The 16,634-nt window shown below is 35.9% G+C and overlaps 1 protein-coding gene across 1 annotated transcript; it reads right to left on the minus strand.

Moving 5' to 3' along the window:
- Positions 1 to 569: 569 nt before the first annotated feature.
- Positions 570 to 14,806, minus strand: rgs11 (regulator of G protein signaling 11). Its single transcript, XM_059345424.1, has 17 exons — positions 14,709 to 14,806; positions 14,318 to 14,414; positions 14,045 to 14,095; positions 12,394 to 12,500; positions 12,106 to 12,157; positions 11,765 to 11,823; positions 11,516 to 11,592; positions 11,330 to 11,411; positions 9,214 to 9,282; positions 8,241 to 8,264; positions 8,085 to 8,146; positions 7,630 to 7,743; positions 6,623 to 6,738; positions 5,336 to 5,423; positions 4,341 to 4,479; positions 1,371 to 1,453; positions 570 to 1,293 (listed from the first exon to the last, which is right to left on the minus strand). Exons 1-17 carry the CDS (start codon positions 14,769 to 14,771, stop codon positions 1,161 to 1,163), a joined length of 1,416 nt encoding a protein of 471 aa, XP_059201407.1. The 5' UTR covers positions 14,772 to 14,806; the 3' UTR covers positions 570 to 1,160.
- Between the last annotated feature and the right edge of the window lie 1,828 nt (positions 14,807 to 16,634).

Raw genomic sequence — 16,634 nt, forward strand, 5'->3', positions numbered from 1 at the left:
TCCATCCTGACCAAGCAGCAACCTCCAGGGCTGAAAAATTAAGACAGCATGGAAGTGCCAAAAACTGCAGTTCCTCAAAAGGCCACTTGGGGCTGTTTGGTGAGAAATTGAAGAAAACAAGGGTGGTCTAATATTTTTTTTCCATGGCTGCATACTTGTGTTACTTTGACCACATACAGCCAGTAGAGGGAGCCAGTCCAGCAGCAGAAGCTGCAGCTCCCAGGGGACACAAAGGAGGGAAGTAAAACCTGAAAGGTTATTAGATGAAGGGAAAAGGTGCAAAAAAGAAGTTACTAAGTTCAGAGACAGTAGCGGAAGAGAAAGAGCAGAGTGCAGACAGATGTCACTGTAGGAAGTCGACCTTTGCCAATGTGTTCTGCAAATAGCTGCTGGTTTTTAAACTTCTGGAAGTAGCTGTCGAATAGACTTCACATCAGGAGTTCACATCAGAAATGCTCAAACAAACCATATAAAGGCTTTGTGCTTTAAATAGACCCGAAGGCTACAAATAAACGGGACATGTCAAAGGAAGAAGAAGAAAGAAAAAGCCTGATCACGGATCCAAACACTCACAGTTCACCACTGCATGCTGAGCTGAGAGCACAACACAACACTGAATGCTGTTGTGACATTTTATTAGGATGAAAACATGCTCAAGCAAAATTAACAGCGACAACCATGACAATGTGAAGCTCCGGCATGGAATGAACAAAACAAGCAACAACTGTACGATAATCACAAACATGCTGAGGCGAAGTTCTGACTAAATACATATTTTACATCTCTTTAAACAATCATTTTGCCTAAACCTGCTTATGAGAGACAGAGCAGACTCTATATTAAAGCTCTTGATGGAGAAAGGAAGACTTTTAGTATTAGGAATCAGTATCAAGAACAACAGGACTGACTTTCTGGACTGAGATGGGATGCAGGATGACTAGGCGGCAGTGAAGGCGCTAACAGCAGCACTTAAACCTTTTGCTGTTCACTGCCTGTGCACTGGGAATAAGATGTGATGCTGCTGAGGCACGCATTAACACCTGCGCTCTGAGAGGAAGCTCTAACGTTGAAATCCTATCTCTGTGAATGTTGCTGCTGCAGTTTGACTTGAAAGAAAAAGCGGAGAGGAGAGCTCCTTGAGTGACTGAGATTGCCCCGTATCAGGCATGGGAGCCGGCTGCAGAGTTGGTACCTGCTTGCCCCGCCCCCTTCCCGTCCTCCTCCGTCACCTGGGTCGCAGTCTGAGCAGGGGAGGGGCTGGAGTGCCGCTGGCGTCTCATGAAGGGGAACACACTGAGAGGAAGAAGTGCAATGTTAGAGAATGATGCGGTAAAGTTAATGTAAAAGTGGCAATGAATGTGTAATTTTACCTTTTCTTTGTCTCCTGGGGGACAATACCTTTGGCCAGCATGTTCTTGTAAAGGTCAGACTTAAGATATCTTGGGTAAGAGTCCTATACACACACACACACACACACATACACACACATATATGTATATATATCACCACATAAATACACAGCATAAATACATTTTAATGACTGTCAATTTTAAGGTTTAAAGTTTTTTGGGGCGACAAATGAGGAAATTCTGTATCTACCTCAAGTCATGGGAGTCATTTACACAGGAGACGCTGGGGACATGTCCCGACCACTTTGTGAATTGGTTGATTTTGTCCACATTACCTTTTAGAAGCATAATTTGTTCTCAAAAGATCAAGAAATATTACCTCTCTCTACACTGACCTTTAAAATAAAATTGTTAATATTTTTTATATTTCTACTAATTTATACTGTAAATTGTTAATAGTTTATATTTTTTACTTCTTTTTTTTTTTGCTCATACCTCTTATATTTTTAGTTTATACTGCTGTTTACAATTTATTGGGGTTTTTTTTTGCTATCCACTTTGCTGCTGTAATTCTTGAAATTTCCCCGTTGTGGGACTAATAAAAGAAATCTTAATCTTAAAAAGACAGTTTAAAAAATGTTTTGTCATGTGCGCCCTTATGTCCCCACCACTTTCAACACTAAGTGACCCTTACTAGAAGTTACAGACAGAAAATACCATATATTATCAAATACAAATATATATTTGGACCAAATAAAGAGCACGTTTATAGAATAGACATCAAACATGGCATCCCTCAGGGATCGATACTGGGCCCGCAGTTGTTATGTTTGTACATGTTGCATCTAGGCCAAAAACACACCTGCACATAATTACACAGTTGACAGTTATATATCCTTGTCTCATGGTGATCTTAACCCAGTTTAATCACTGGTTGAATGCATCACAGACATAAATGTCCCATAACTTCCTGCAGCGCCACAAAGATGAAAGTGAAATTCTGGTGTTAAAAACTGTCTTTGGAAAGTCCCACTAAAGTCAGCGTGGGTGTTTTTCTTGAGCTTGACTTTTCTTTTCAGAACAACATCACCAACATAAGAAAAACTGCCATTTATCTTCTAAATATATAAGGCCTAGTACCTCCGGTCAGACTACAGTCAATTTTGGCAAGAATGTAACTTTTACAAAATCTATAGCACATTTTGTAAGAATTATCACTTGGACAATAAGTGTTGTCTCCCCCTACCTGTCAAGTATAACAGTTCTGAACTATTTTTGTTTACACAGCCATGTGTTTTAGTCACGCCCATGGCCTTATTTGGTACTTCCTGCGTGTGATCTTTTCCCACCTTTTTCTCTGTTCACCTGTCTCTCATTTGTGCGAATCAGTTTGAGTATTTAAACCCTGTCTCTTCAGTTTTCGTCACAGTTTGTACTGTATGTTGCCTGAAATCTGTGTGAGTGACACTAGTGTTTAGTTTGAGTTTATATTGGAGAGATTTAAGAAGGTTTCTGTTCTGTTTTGAATCCTGCCTGGGTTTTGAAGTCATCTGCCTGTCATGTCTGGATTATCTCTTGGACTCTGTTTTTGCATACTGGACTGTCATTGAATAAAATCCAATCAATGCAAGTATTTGGATCTGCTCTAGATTCCCCACGTGAGGTCGGACACATTTTATAGTCCATGTTAAGGACAACACAATTTAAATACTTTTCACAAGTCTATAGAAATCAGCAGAAACCACTAGAAGCCTGGGAGAGAAGGAAAAAGTACTTTCAGATGCTTTAGTGTTGTGAATCTGTTAAATCCCATTCTGTGAAACCTAGCCTTTGTCATCTGACCTTGTCTCATTATTTGTAGTATCTGTTTGACTCCCTGGCACAATTTATCTGTGAGAACCAAACCTTGAACCATCCTCCTTTCCTCCAGTGCCTGTTTCTTATCTAACTATTCTCATGACTGGAGAATTATGTTACTGCCAATATATTCTTCTGTGTAACTTTAAAGTTTAGAACATTGTTGAATTGAGTTTTGTGTCACTTTTAGGGCTTTAAGACCAGAGCCAAAGCACAGATGCGTTGTAGAGACATGTAGTCTGCCGTTAGTGTTATACTTGCCGAGAGGGCGGCGACGGAGACATATCTTCACACTGTTAAAATAATCACCTAAGTCATTTTTTGTCAAAATTGTTTTTTTTGCCTAAATCATCTCCTCATGACGCCGGCCACCTATAGTAAAATCACCTACATCCTCAGTTGATCAGATCATGTGATTTTACCCCTTTAAGATCTTCACTTCTTTGACAATTAGTTTATCAGTGTTTTATTGTTGACACTAATATTGGTAACACTTTACTCTAAGGTGTCTACATAAGAGTGACATGAGCGTGTCATAAACATGATATGGGATGTGTCAGTAACATTAATGCTCATGATACTTGTCATGTCATGTTTCTGACAGGCTTGTGTGACTCTTATGTAGACACCTTCAAAATAAAGTGTTACCATATCTTGCTTAAGTCTTCACTTTTGGTGAAGTTTTTTGTGTTTCCTGCAAAACTGGAAAAAATTAGTTAGACGATTATTTTAACAGGGTGACGATATACAGACGTTAGCAGTGACGTAATGATGTTGCTCTAGAGCCTGTGGAAAAGCAAAATGATTCAGAGCTGGTTCGCAAGTTGAACCAACTGTGAACCAGCACGAGCACTGGCTCCGAACTGGCCTTGAAACTGGTTTGGTCGAAAATGGGTATCAGATCTCCGATTGCTTGTCACCGATTTTTCAGAATCAACTCACAGAGATAGATGTTTCTCAGCACGGCTTGGAAAATAAATAATTACCTAAAATTTAGAGCAACTTTGGTTTTTGGCAAAAACATACATAACCATTCATGTGTTCTATTAAGAAACGTTTATGACAAGTGTCCTGTCTTTCCAGATCCACATCCAAAGTTTCAAGAATCAAACTACAGTGGGTGAGAGGTCAAACCTTCTTCATGAGAAAGTAGATGTGCATTTGTGCGTCGTCCATGACAAAACGATGCGGGTGTCTGATCCCATCGAGAGTTTTATCCATCGTCTTACTGTCGATGTTGACCCAACGGGCCGCTCCTGGAGCCAGGAAGTTTCTGAGTCACACAAAGAAGAGTAGCGGTTATCTTTAATTTTTTTTTTTAAACTTTGTTTATTAAGTTTTTTCACAATAAAACACAGACATACAGGAACACTCAGAACAGAATCCCCACCCCAAAAAGTAAAAAATAAATAAATACAGTACAGGCCAAAAGTTTGGACACACCTTCTCATTCAATGTTTTTCCTTTATTTTCATGACTATTGACATTGTAAATTCATCAAAACTATTAATGAACACATGTGGAATTATGTACTTAACAAAAAAGTGTGAAATAACTGAAAACATGTCTTATATTCTAGTAAGCAAAGGGTGGTTACTTTGAGGAATCTAAAATACAAGACATGTTTTCAGTTATTTCACTTTTTTTTTTGTCAAGTACATAATTCCATATGTGTTCATTCATAGTTTTGATGCCTTCAGTGAGAATCTACAATGTAAATAGTCATGAAAATAAAGAAAAACGCATTGAATGAGAAGGTGTGTGTCCAAACTTTTGGCCTGTACTGTATATAGATAGATAGATAGATAAATAAATAATAATAATAATAATAATAATGATCAATAGATGACTAAATCTAAGACAATATAAGTTAAGTATGTTGTAAAAGAGGACATATATAAACATAAAAAGGAGAGAATTTTACAGAAAATAAACAACAAAAAAAACAAGCAAAAAACAGAAGTACAGTACATACTGAATAGTATTTAAGCGGGTTGTCATCTTAGCACAATTAAATCTGTGGTTGTCCTAATTAACTTGAGTCATGCAGCTCTAGAGTAGCGGTTATCTGACAGTACATATATACAGTAAGTGTTAATTTCTGCATGTTTGTGTGCTTGTTTGCTTACTTGTAGATTTCTTCCACCTTCTCTATGATCCTGGAACTTTCTCCATGCCTTATCTCCTCACAGGCCACCCAGAAACACAGGTTCTCCGCTGGCAGACAGACAAACAATGAGGTGTTGCAGGTGAATACACAACAATGACGCAGGAAAGTGTGACAAACAATTACAGACTTTTTATAGCGTGGCTGGCCTCGGTGGAAAACCTTGGCCCAGGGCAATATTTAATATGTCTGCATGGATGAACAGATCCCTTTTATGCTTTATGCCTTATCTCTTCTTTCCATCCTCTTAACTCCCCGTGTCATGAAATTAATTTTCTTTTCCACTACCTCAACTCTTCCATCTTTCACAGCTGGGATTGGAAAATGTCATTAGGGGAGATAAAGTATAATGATAATAAGAGTTATAATAAGAACTGCTTTAAGAGGATTTTCTTTTGATAACAAATTAATTTCTCCCTCTTTATTAATGTGATAAGCTGCTCCATTGATAATATCAGTCTGCAGCATTCCATTGACAACTTATTCAACATGATACAACTTGTACAAAGTGATTTAAACTGTATAAAAGAAGTTTGTTAGAATAAAAATAAGACGAAATATGGGATATTTTGTGTCAAAATTCATTGAGCCAAGTTGGATCAGCAAACCTAATCACCAAATGTTTTTGTTTTTTTATACATTTTGTCTTTATTTGGAATCACATTTCAATAACACATTACACAGTCATCACCATTATGATATTTGGCATTGTGATCCATATTTTCAGATTTTTATCTAGTAATAGACAAAAACAAGTAGTAAGTAGTAGACCAGATTAAAAAATGAAAGTTACATTATATTAAACAAAAGAAGGGCATTTCGGGGCTATGTACAATCTCCACTTCTCCCAGATTTCCTCAAATTTGGCTTTCTGAAGTCTCACAGAGAAAGTGATTCTTTCCATAACAAAAATGTAATCACCAAATGTTATAAAGATTTGATCATGTATGTCTTTTATGATTATAAAGCAGGCCTAGATGCTATCTAAATATTGTGAAAGTATCAAAATGCTCAGAGAAATACACACAGTTCATATTAAGAAACTGTGCTGTTAATGAGTGGTCAAAACTTCTATTAGGTTGTGATGTCACAACTACACTACATATAGGTAGGAAGTGTTGCTACAATGTGGTTACAGTTATTCCCGTGTTGTTCTGATAGAAAATTAAATTACAAGCATGCATGAGCATAATATGCCCCCTTAAACATTTATATTTTGTCTATGTATATTTCAGTCATTCTTTCTTACCACTAAACTCTTTCTCCAGGTAGGTCATGAACTCCCGCCTCCCCATTTGGTCATTTAGAAGCTCCATGAAGCTGAAGCTCCAACGCTCCACTCGTAGACGTGTCGGTGTAGGTACCCTGCTCACAGAAACACACCGACAACATAAAAAAAAAAAAAAAAAGCACAAGTGAAATTATGTAGAAAAAGAATAATATTTCCAACTATACAATGACTATATTAACATTTATGCACATCAATTTTTTTGAGAAACACAAACACATCCTCTGTAAACTCCTATGATAACTACATTACTTTATTTGGACTATTATGTGTATACAGGTGCATCTCAATACATTAGAATGTGATGGAAAAGTCCATTTCCAGTAGTTCAAGTCGTATTGAGTCCATATAGGCCATATAGGCCAACATTTCCATATTAAACATACTTTTTAAAAATGGTCTTTTGTAATATTCAATTTTTTGAGACATCATTTTAGGTCTTCATTAAATGTAAGCCATAATCATCAATAATTAGAAGAAATAAAATAAATTAAGACATGAAATGTTTCATTCTGTGTGTAATGGATCTATATAATGTGTTATTTCCACTTTTTGAATTGAATTACTGACATAAATAAACTTTTCTATGATATTCTAATTTATTGAGATGCGCCTCTGTGTATGTATGTATATATGTATGTATATATATATATATATATATATATATATATAAATATGTATATATCAAGATTCATTTCATAAAAAGTTTATATCAATTAACCACATGTTAAAGCCTATTTTTGTGATTTTTTTTTCTATTTAGCTAAGGACTTAAGTGTAAAAAAAAAAAAGCATAACTGAAATTATATATAACAATAATAATGTTTCCAACTATACAATGACTATGTTAACATTTATGCACATCAGATTTTTTTGAGAAACACAAACACAACCTCTGTAAACTCCTGTGATAACTTATTGACTTTCTTTGGACTAATATGTGTGTATATCTGTGTGTATTTCCTCACATTTCTGAATTCATCGACCAGTGTGCGGTGTCGTCAGAGATCCAGGGGTTACTGGGAAGGCAGCCTTGCATAATGGGGTCATGGTTCTGGTACTGCTCGCTGTATTTCACAAAACTGCACACACACACACACACACACACACACACACACACACAAATGCAGGGGCATGCACACACAAAAACGCACACAGTATTATTGTATTAGTGCTGCAGATCATAAGAGTTAATGGCCACTAATTCCAACTTGCCTCGGGAAGCATCCATTAGTGGCTCTTACAGTGGGAGCACTAAGCCTTATGTGCATGTGTGTGTGTGTGTGTGTGTGTGTGTGTGTGAGTGCATGCTGGAGACGTAGTGTTCGGCTCAAGCAGTCCAGGACTGCAAGTCCATTAGTCCTTGTGTTTGTGTGAACATGTGCGTGTGTGTGTGTGTGTGCACGTGTTCATCAAAACTGACCCTTCGAGGCAGATGGATGACTTTACACGGTTTCTTCCGAGGGCCCTTCTACAGGTATCAATCTGTGAAAAATCACACATACACATGTAAAGACACACAAAAGAAGCAAAGTATACACTTAATCTATTGGTCGTTTAAATAAAAAATGATGGTTACCTCATTTTTGTAGTATTCACTGTTCTATTTCTGTGAAGAGAAACACAGTGTCGCTCTTTTTACGTCACACAATGACTGCATTATGCATTTATACAGTCATATCAATAGTAGAGCGCAGCTTCCCCAGCTCTATACTCTGTGTTCACCCATACAAACAATGGCTTTACATTTTAAATATTAAAGCAGGATACACTATGACGAATGAGGAATGCACAGTGTGAGATTGTATATTGGTCATAACATAATATATATTTAATTATCATCATAGATGGGTATTCTTCTGTGCTGCTGCAATTTGAGAGATTGTCTGAATCTGCCATAATTTCCATGTAAAACAATAAAGATGGATATCAGGTCATATATGGCCTCAAATATTGTACTTAACCTCTGTTTTATATATACAGTCATGGAAAAAAAAGTATTCTTCTTTTCTTTTTCTTCAATTTCTTGTTCATTTTAATGCCTGGTACAACTAAAGGTACATTTGTTTGGACAAACATAATAACAACAAAAATAGAGTTTAATTTAAGAGCTGATATCTAGCCATTTTCCATTGTTTTCTTGATAATGATTTTGGTTATTATCAAGAAAACCATGGAAAATGGATAGATATCAGCTCTTAAATTAAACTCTTATGAGCTATTTTTGTTGTTATTATATTTGTCCAAACAAATGTATCTTTAGTTGTACCAGGCATTAAAATGAACAAGAAATTCAAGAAAATAGTGGTGGTCCAATCATTTTTTCCATGACTGTATAATTATTAAAAAATAGTGTAATATATTGCCCATAGCTCACTTGGACACTTACTTTGAAACAATCCCAGCAACAGGGACGAGAAAAGCAATGAAACAAACAAGAAGAGGGAGGTAGCAGATGTGTTATTATTATATTAGATTATAACATAACTGTATCAGTTAGAGAGAATAAACAGTAAAAACAGGAAATTAAAAAATGTGATGATGTCACTGACCAGTGTTACTCGTGCGCTGAAGTTATTTGGTCTCTCCAGACCCATGTCCAACACATTATGTGCCCCAGGCTGGAAACAAATACACACACAAACACACACTAATAACTAAGTGTACTGTGTTTGTTGGTGTGTGTGTGTGTGTGTGATGAGAATATGCGTGTGAGTGAGCACTTATCCTTCCTTTAGCTTTCCACTCCACTGGCTTTGATGTTTATTCTCCAGTTCCTTTCTTTTTCTCCGTGTCCTCGTCCCTAATTCATAAGGGCAATACAAGATGGAGTCCCTCCTCCAAACCCCTGTCCTCTGCTTCACCCTCTCCTCTTCTTCTCTCCCCCACAGTACCTCCACTCTTCCCACCATCTCTTCCTCTTTTTTCACCCCTTCTAATCCTCCTCTCCCCGTCTAAAAATCAAATGGACTGCTGTGATGTTTAGGCAACATAAAGAAAGTGCAATAAGGTGATTATTCTTTTTCTCTCTTCTCTCTCCCTCTCTCCCTCTCTCTCTCTCTCTGTCTCTCTCTCTCTCTCTCTCTCTCTGTTTCTCCTGTTGTCAGCTGAGGCTTTTACCAGATGGGTTGAATATTTCATGTAGGAAGCAAAAGGGGCTGTGTGGGAACATAAACGGGACTTCTGGCTGTTTTAAATATGGTAAAGTGTGTTTCTATGGTTGTGTGGTATGCTAACTCATAGTATAATATAGTATAGTATGGAGTAGCAGAGTGCAGTATTATATAGTGCCTTTATAGTATGGTGTAGTAATGTAGTGTAATGCATAACAAAGTGCAGTGTATTATAATATACATTAGTATATTGCAATAATATAGTATGGTGTAGTGGAGAGGAGCTAAATAGTATATAGTTTAGTATAATAAAATGTGCATTTAAGAGGAATATACTGTAGTATATAACAGTATAATAGACTACAGTAGCGTATAGCACAGTAACAGTTTAGTTGAGTATAGTAAAATACACAAGATTATGTTGAATTGATTTAGAATCACAATGTATAAAGAACAGTAATACACTATAGTACAGTATATAGTATGACATATATTCTAATCCAACACTATAGAAAACATTGTAGTGTAGAACAGTGGACTATAATAAAGTATAATGTAATAAAGTGTAGTGTAGAAAAATACAGTGGAGTGGTGGCAATATATTATAGTACAGTACAGTATAGTATGAAATAATATTGAATGATGAAGAGCAATAGAGAAGACTACACATACAATACCCATAGTATAGTATAGTATAGTATAGTATAGTATAGTATAGTATAGTATAGTACAGGATAGTGTAGTGTAGTGTTGTGTTGTATAGTAAAGGATAGGATAGGATGGTATAGTATAGTATAGTAAAGGCCGGTATTGTATTGTATAGTATAGTTTAGTACAGTATAGTATATAAATATAGTGCCGTGTAGTGTTGTGTGGTATAGTACAATATTGTATAGTATAGTAAAGTGTACTGTAGTGTAGTGGTGTGTAGTATAGTATAGTATAGTATAGTATAGTACAGGCCAGTATAGTATTGTAGTATAGTGTAGTATAGTACAGTACAGTATAGTGTCGTGCAGCGTATTGTTGTGTAGTATAGTACAGTATTTTATAGTATAGTACAATACAGTATGGTATAGTACATTATTTTATAGTATAGTATATTACAGTATAGTATAGTTAAGTGTACTGTAATGTAGTGGTATGTAGTATAGTATATTACAGTACAGTATAGTATAGTATAGTTCAGTATAGTTGTTGTGTAGTAAAGTACAGTATTGTATAATGTAGGATAGTAAAGTGAACTGTAGTGTAGTAGTGTTTATTATAGTACAGTACAGTATTGTATAGTATAGGGTAGTGTAGTGTATTGTTGTATAGTATAGTATAGTATAGTATAGTACAGTATAGTATTGTATAGTATAGTATAGTATTGTATTGTATAGTGTAGTGTTGTTTAGTATAGTATAGTCCAATTCAGTAGAGTAGTTTGAGCACTTGAGTCTAGTATATAATAATATAGTATTGTTTAGTATAGTACATTACACTGCAAATGTAGTATAGTGTAGTGAAGTATTTAGTGTACTGTAAGCCAGTAGAGTACCAGTGAACATACCGGGGGTCTGTTGATGAGCCAGTACGCCTGCTCCTGACACTCTAGAACAATGCGGTCGGCCTTCCTCCTCTGTTTGGACGCTCTGAACATAAATCATATTGTAAGTTGGTGTTTGTGTGTTTGTTTGCGGGTGCATGTGTGTGTGTGTGTGTGTGTGTGTGTGTGTGTGTGTGTGTGTGGGCGTACCTGAGTTGCTCTCTGGCTTGCATCACCACAAAGTCCCAGGTATGGTTTATCCTCTTGTGTAACACACTGTACCTCTCCTAAAAAGAGGGGTGAAAGGGACATGGGATTAGTAAGAAAAGAAAGAGAAAAGAGCACTAACATCTATAAATGTAATGACATAAGCCTGTTAGCCCCAGACTACTGCATAATTCATAACGCACACACATTCTCTCTCCCTTACTTACACACACGGACACACACTTTCCTCACCTTTTCATATTCCATCAGTTCTCCTTGTTTCCTTATGTTCTTTTTAGCCAAATAGATTGCTGATGACATTTAAGAAGGAAAAAAGCAGAGATGAAAGAAATGAAAAATAGAGGCTAAAAGATTTTATGTTTGCTCAAAGCTCCTGTAAATGCTTATCAATCACCTCTATTGACTAGTTTTATTTTTTGGAAGATTTCTTGCTTAGAATTAGCGATAGTTTGTACATTTTATACTGAGATGATTGGCATAAAATTGTTTTTTTCCCTTAAAAATACAATATAAAAGGGGACTTTACTGAGATCAGCTCTTAATACTTCAGTTTGTTTTTAGCATTGTCTTACCATAGTCCAGCTCTGAGGCAGGCCACCGAGTACTAGTCCAGAAGTAAGGAGTCTAAGAAAAACAAGTGACATTTTTTTTGATTGATAGTGAAAAAGTGACAGCACAGAGTAGCAGATGGATGTGGGATTATAATGTGGGCTAATGGAGTGAGAGAGAGAGAAAGGCTAGAGATAGAGAGAAGGTGAAGGCTTAGTAAAAAGTGGAAGTGTTAAAGCATTTAAACTGAAAGGACGGATGGTGGGTTTTAATAGGAACCCAGAATGAACATCCTGCATGGGGGGACTTACCTGGAAGCGGTAGGGTGACTCATCAGGCCTTAACACTAGAGATCTGGGCTCCTTGAGAGGGTAAATATACCCGTATTTCACCAGCATGCCACTGAGGTGCAGAGCCTCTGTTAAAACACCACACACAATACTTATCACTGCACTGTCTCACAGGTTTTCTATTTATTTAGGGGATTTTCAGGGCTGTAAAGTACTGTACTTCAACCAGCTCTTTATTCAAAATTGCACACCTTTAAAGAGACAGTCCACCCCAAAATAAAAAAACCAACATATTTTTTCACACCAAAACAATCTAGATTGATAAATAGCACTACAAGTAAGAGGGAAAATATGTATTTTTGATTTTTGGGTGAACTGCCCCTTTAAAACTCTTTTTATTCATATGGAATAATATCAAACTATGCTAAGTTAGAAAATAATAACATATTATCCATTTTTTTCCTCGTGTAATGCTTGATTTAGGGCTGGCCAATATCTATATATCTACATATCTATCTATCTATCTATCTATCTATCTATCTATGTGTATATATATATATATATATATATATATATATATATATATATATATATATATATATATATATATATATATATATATATACATATATATATATAACATTCTTTCTGTTCATTTCAATTAACTACATGGTAAAGCCTATTTTTGTGATTTTTTAAAAATTTTGTTAAGAACTTTAGTTTTAAACAAAGAGAAATGTTATATATATATATATATATATATATATATATATATATATATAAAATAATATTTCCAGGTATACGCTGACTATATTAACATGTATGCACATCAGATTTTTTTGAGAAATGTGAGTTTCTATATGCTTCTTATTATCACTTGAGATTACATAACTGTGTATCAGGATATCTCAATATATGATTCATCACAATGTGATTCCACTGAAAGATGAAAATGTAGCATATTTAATTATCACCAGGCCGTAGTTAGACTGCACAAGAAAGAGCTGTCTCATCACAATTATTACCATACTTTGGGTCTAATTCGTCATATTGTTTTAATCAGACAGCTGCACCCTGTCAGCAATCTCTCTCAAATCAAAGCTCTGTCCCAGTGATGAACTGCGTCATCAATCTTCAGTCTCTCCTCATTTGTTAAAGAGCCCTACTTTTATGACTGACAGCTACCAAAAAAAGCTGTGCGATGCATTTTAATCAGCTCTTACCACTCTCCCTCTCTTGCTGACTGGCTCCTCTCTTTCTTCCTTTAGTCTGCACTGAGGCAAAAGGGACCAGTGGGCTAACTTTTTTTTTCCAACCTCTAATTTACTCCAGGTACCATAAAGTCTCCTGAGGTGAGAACCTCCACAGGGACGCTAATCAAACCCAGATCATCAGGTGAGTTAATCAAACTTGGATCCTCTGGGGCACACCCCATTCCTGTTTACTGGAAACAGCAAAAACAGCAACCCCCACATCACACACACACGTACACACACGTATACACACACACACACACACACACACACACACACACATACAACTACCATGTCAGCTTGAGAGAAAACACCATATCCTGGCAACGCCACACAACAATAAAGGGAAACGGAAACGCAGAATCACAGCAAATACTCTCTATCACATAAACACAAATTGTATGTATCAATACACTTACCCTCCTCGCACATATTGTATTTCTGGATCAACCAGTCGATGATGTCACGGCCTGAAGAAAATAAGGAGAGAGTCAGACATAAAGGAGACAAGAAAAGGGGACAAAGTTTCTCCCTCTAGTCTGCAAAGCACACAGTATTCTCCCAAATTCACTGCTGCATTATGCATGACCACTGGGACAAACACAAGCTGCAGCGTGCATGTCCACACACAGATGCTTATGCACACTGACATAAAGGGACACACACACACACACACACACACACACACACACCTGTCATGGCGTGTGGAATGACAGTGATGAGGAGCCTCTGGTTTCTCATTTTCATGCCCATGTCTGGGTCCTGCATGGCCACAATCACTTTCTCCATCTGTCAGGGGAACACACACATATGCACACACACACACAAACACACACACACACACACACACACACACACATACATGCAGGCACACATTGTCAATGTAGAAAAACAGTCAAAACAGGCAACATAAGTCAGAAATTCATATAAAACGATGCACTTATTGCATATTCCACCCTTTCATAACTTATTCTCCTCCTTGCACCGGTCCTGTGTGTTTTCGCATTCACACAGGGTTATATATAGATATTAAATGTCACATTATAATTACAAACTAAAGGAGACAGAATCATACAATCTTACCTTTCGAAAGCATGTCATTTGCTCCCGGTGCCAGCCTCCTTTAGCCAGGGTGTTGATGGTCATCTTGCGGGCTGATTGGGATCACTCGACGGGACGGTAAAGTGCAAGACTGAAGTGATGGCGGGAGCGCGCAGCAGAGCGTGCCCATCAGGCGGGCCGGTGCCTGGCGGGCGCGCCCCCGTGTAGATTAGAAGGGATTACAGTGCGCCAAAGTGTTTTTCAATATGATATATAGTTTCTGTACTGAAGCTAAAAACAACAGCTTGTCTATATGTGTTTATCTTCCTGGCACTGATTACATCATTGACAAGGCTTAAATAATATATCAACATATTTTAAAAAAATATAACAATGGTATGATATAGCCTGCAGGCCTCCAGTATACAAAATGTGAAAAGGTCTACAAATTTATTATTTATTAATTATTTATTTTATTAAACCACATGATGTAAAATGATGGGGTAACACAGGGTTAATACACAATGACAAAGCATTATGGTTAGCCAGCACTGCCAGTTAGTTTTATAAATGTCTAGTTCAAAGAGTTCAAGTATGAGGAAAAAAACACCAAAAAATGTTATTGCGTTTTATCATTGGCGGTTCTAGACCAATTTAAATGTGCAGGTCAAGGAGGGGCCAGTGTTTAATCAGAGGGGCACATTAAAAACGGCAAAGATAATATTTAAGCATTCAGAACCTTCATTTTAGATTATTTAAAAATCTCATTTTAGTATATTTTGAATGCAAATATATTGATTACAACAATCACAATTACTTTTACTTTTTTATATACACAAGATTGTACTGCACAATTAAACTATTAATAGTTTTGCACAATGAGATATTGTCTGAACAAAAAATAGGTAAGAATTGTTCCGTCGTTCATTGTTATATATGGATCATTTTATTATTAATTTGACAGAGGGGCCAAGGGCTTCTTCACAGGGGCAGTGGCCCTGAGTAGAACCGCCACTGTGTTTTATTATTTTTATTGTAACCTTATCTCATGTAAAGAATTCCCTATCAATAGCTGAAACAAAATGAAAAAGAAAATAAATAATTGATTTTCCACTCAAGACATTCTGTGTGCGATTTAAAAACAAAACTGTAATTTCTTAATTTTGACGAACATTTATGGTCTAATGGGTTTCTTTAAATATGAAGAAAAGGTCTAAATATAAGCCCAAATAAGCCTATTAACAAATTAATAAACACTTTGCTTTAATGTATATTTTATGTATAATTGTGAAATGGTGGTCTGCTTTAATTTTGAAAAGGTTCAGGTCATTGTTAGCTAAAATAGGCTAATTCACTAATGCAGAGGTCTAATAAATGAAACCAGTAACTATATAATTTATTTGAATTTATACTATTTTTTAACAAACAAACATACGGAAGACAGGACCAGGCAAAACAACAACAAGCTGGGAATAACAACACAAAAAAACAAAAAACAAAAAATAGATGGGTTCCAGGTAAATGTGTCAGGTACAGGTGCATCTCAATAAATTAGAATATCATAGAAAGTTTATTTATGTCAGTAATTCAATTCAAAAAGTGGAAATAACACATTATATAGATCCATTAACAGTTAACAGCTGATGACTTAAATGAATAAATAAATAAATTAAATAAATAAAGTTAGTCAATAGCTGATGACTTAAATAAAATGAATAAATAAAGTTAGTCAACAGCTGATGACTTAAATAAAATATTAAATAAATTAAATAAATAAAGTTAGTCAACAGCTGATGAATTAAATAAAATAAATAAATAAAATAAATAAATAAAGAGGAGTCAATAGCTGATGACTTAAATATAATATTACATTAATTAATTAAATAAAGTAAGTCAAGAGCTGATGACTTAAATAAAAACAGCTAATGACTTAAATAAAATATTAAATAAATGGATGCAAGAAATGGT

The sequence above is a fragment of the Centropristis striata genome, chromosome 11, assembly GCF_030273125.1.
Source record: "Centropristis striata isolate RG_2023a ecotype Rhode Island chromosome 11, C.striata_1.0, whole genome shotgun sequence".
NCBI lineage: Eukaryota > Metazoa > Chordata > Actinopteri > Perciformes > Serranidae > Centropristis > Centropristis striata.

Coding starts and splice junctions, on each gene's coding strand:
- rgs11 (XM_059345424.1), bottom strand. CDS start 14,771: ATGACCATCAACACCCTGGCTAAAGGAGGCTGGCACCGGGAGCAAATG. Junction 8,265..9,213: donor TCAGCGCACGAGTAACACTG/GTCAGTGACATC, acceptor TCACAGAAATAG/AACAGTGAATACTACAAAAA. Junction 8,147..8,240: donor GTGAATACTACAAAAATGAG/GTAACCATCATT, acceptor GATTTTTCACAG/ATTGATACCTGTAGAAGGGC.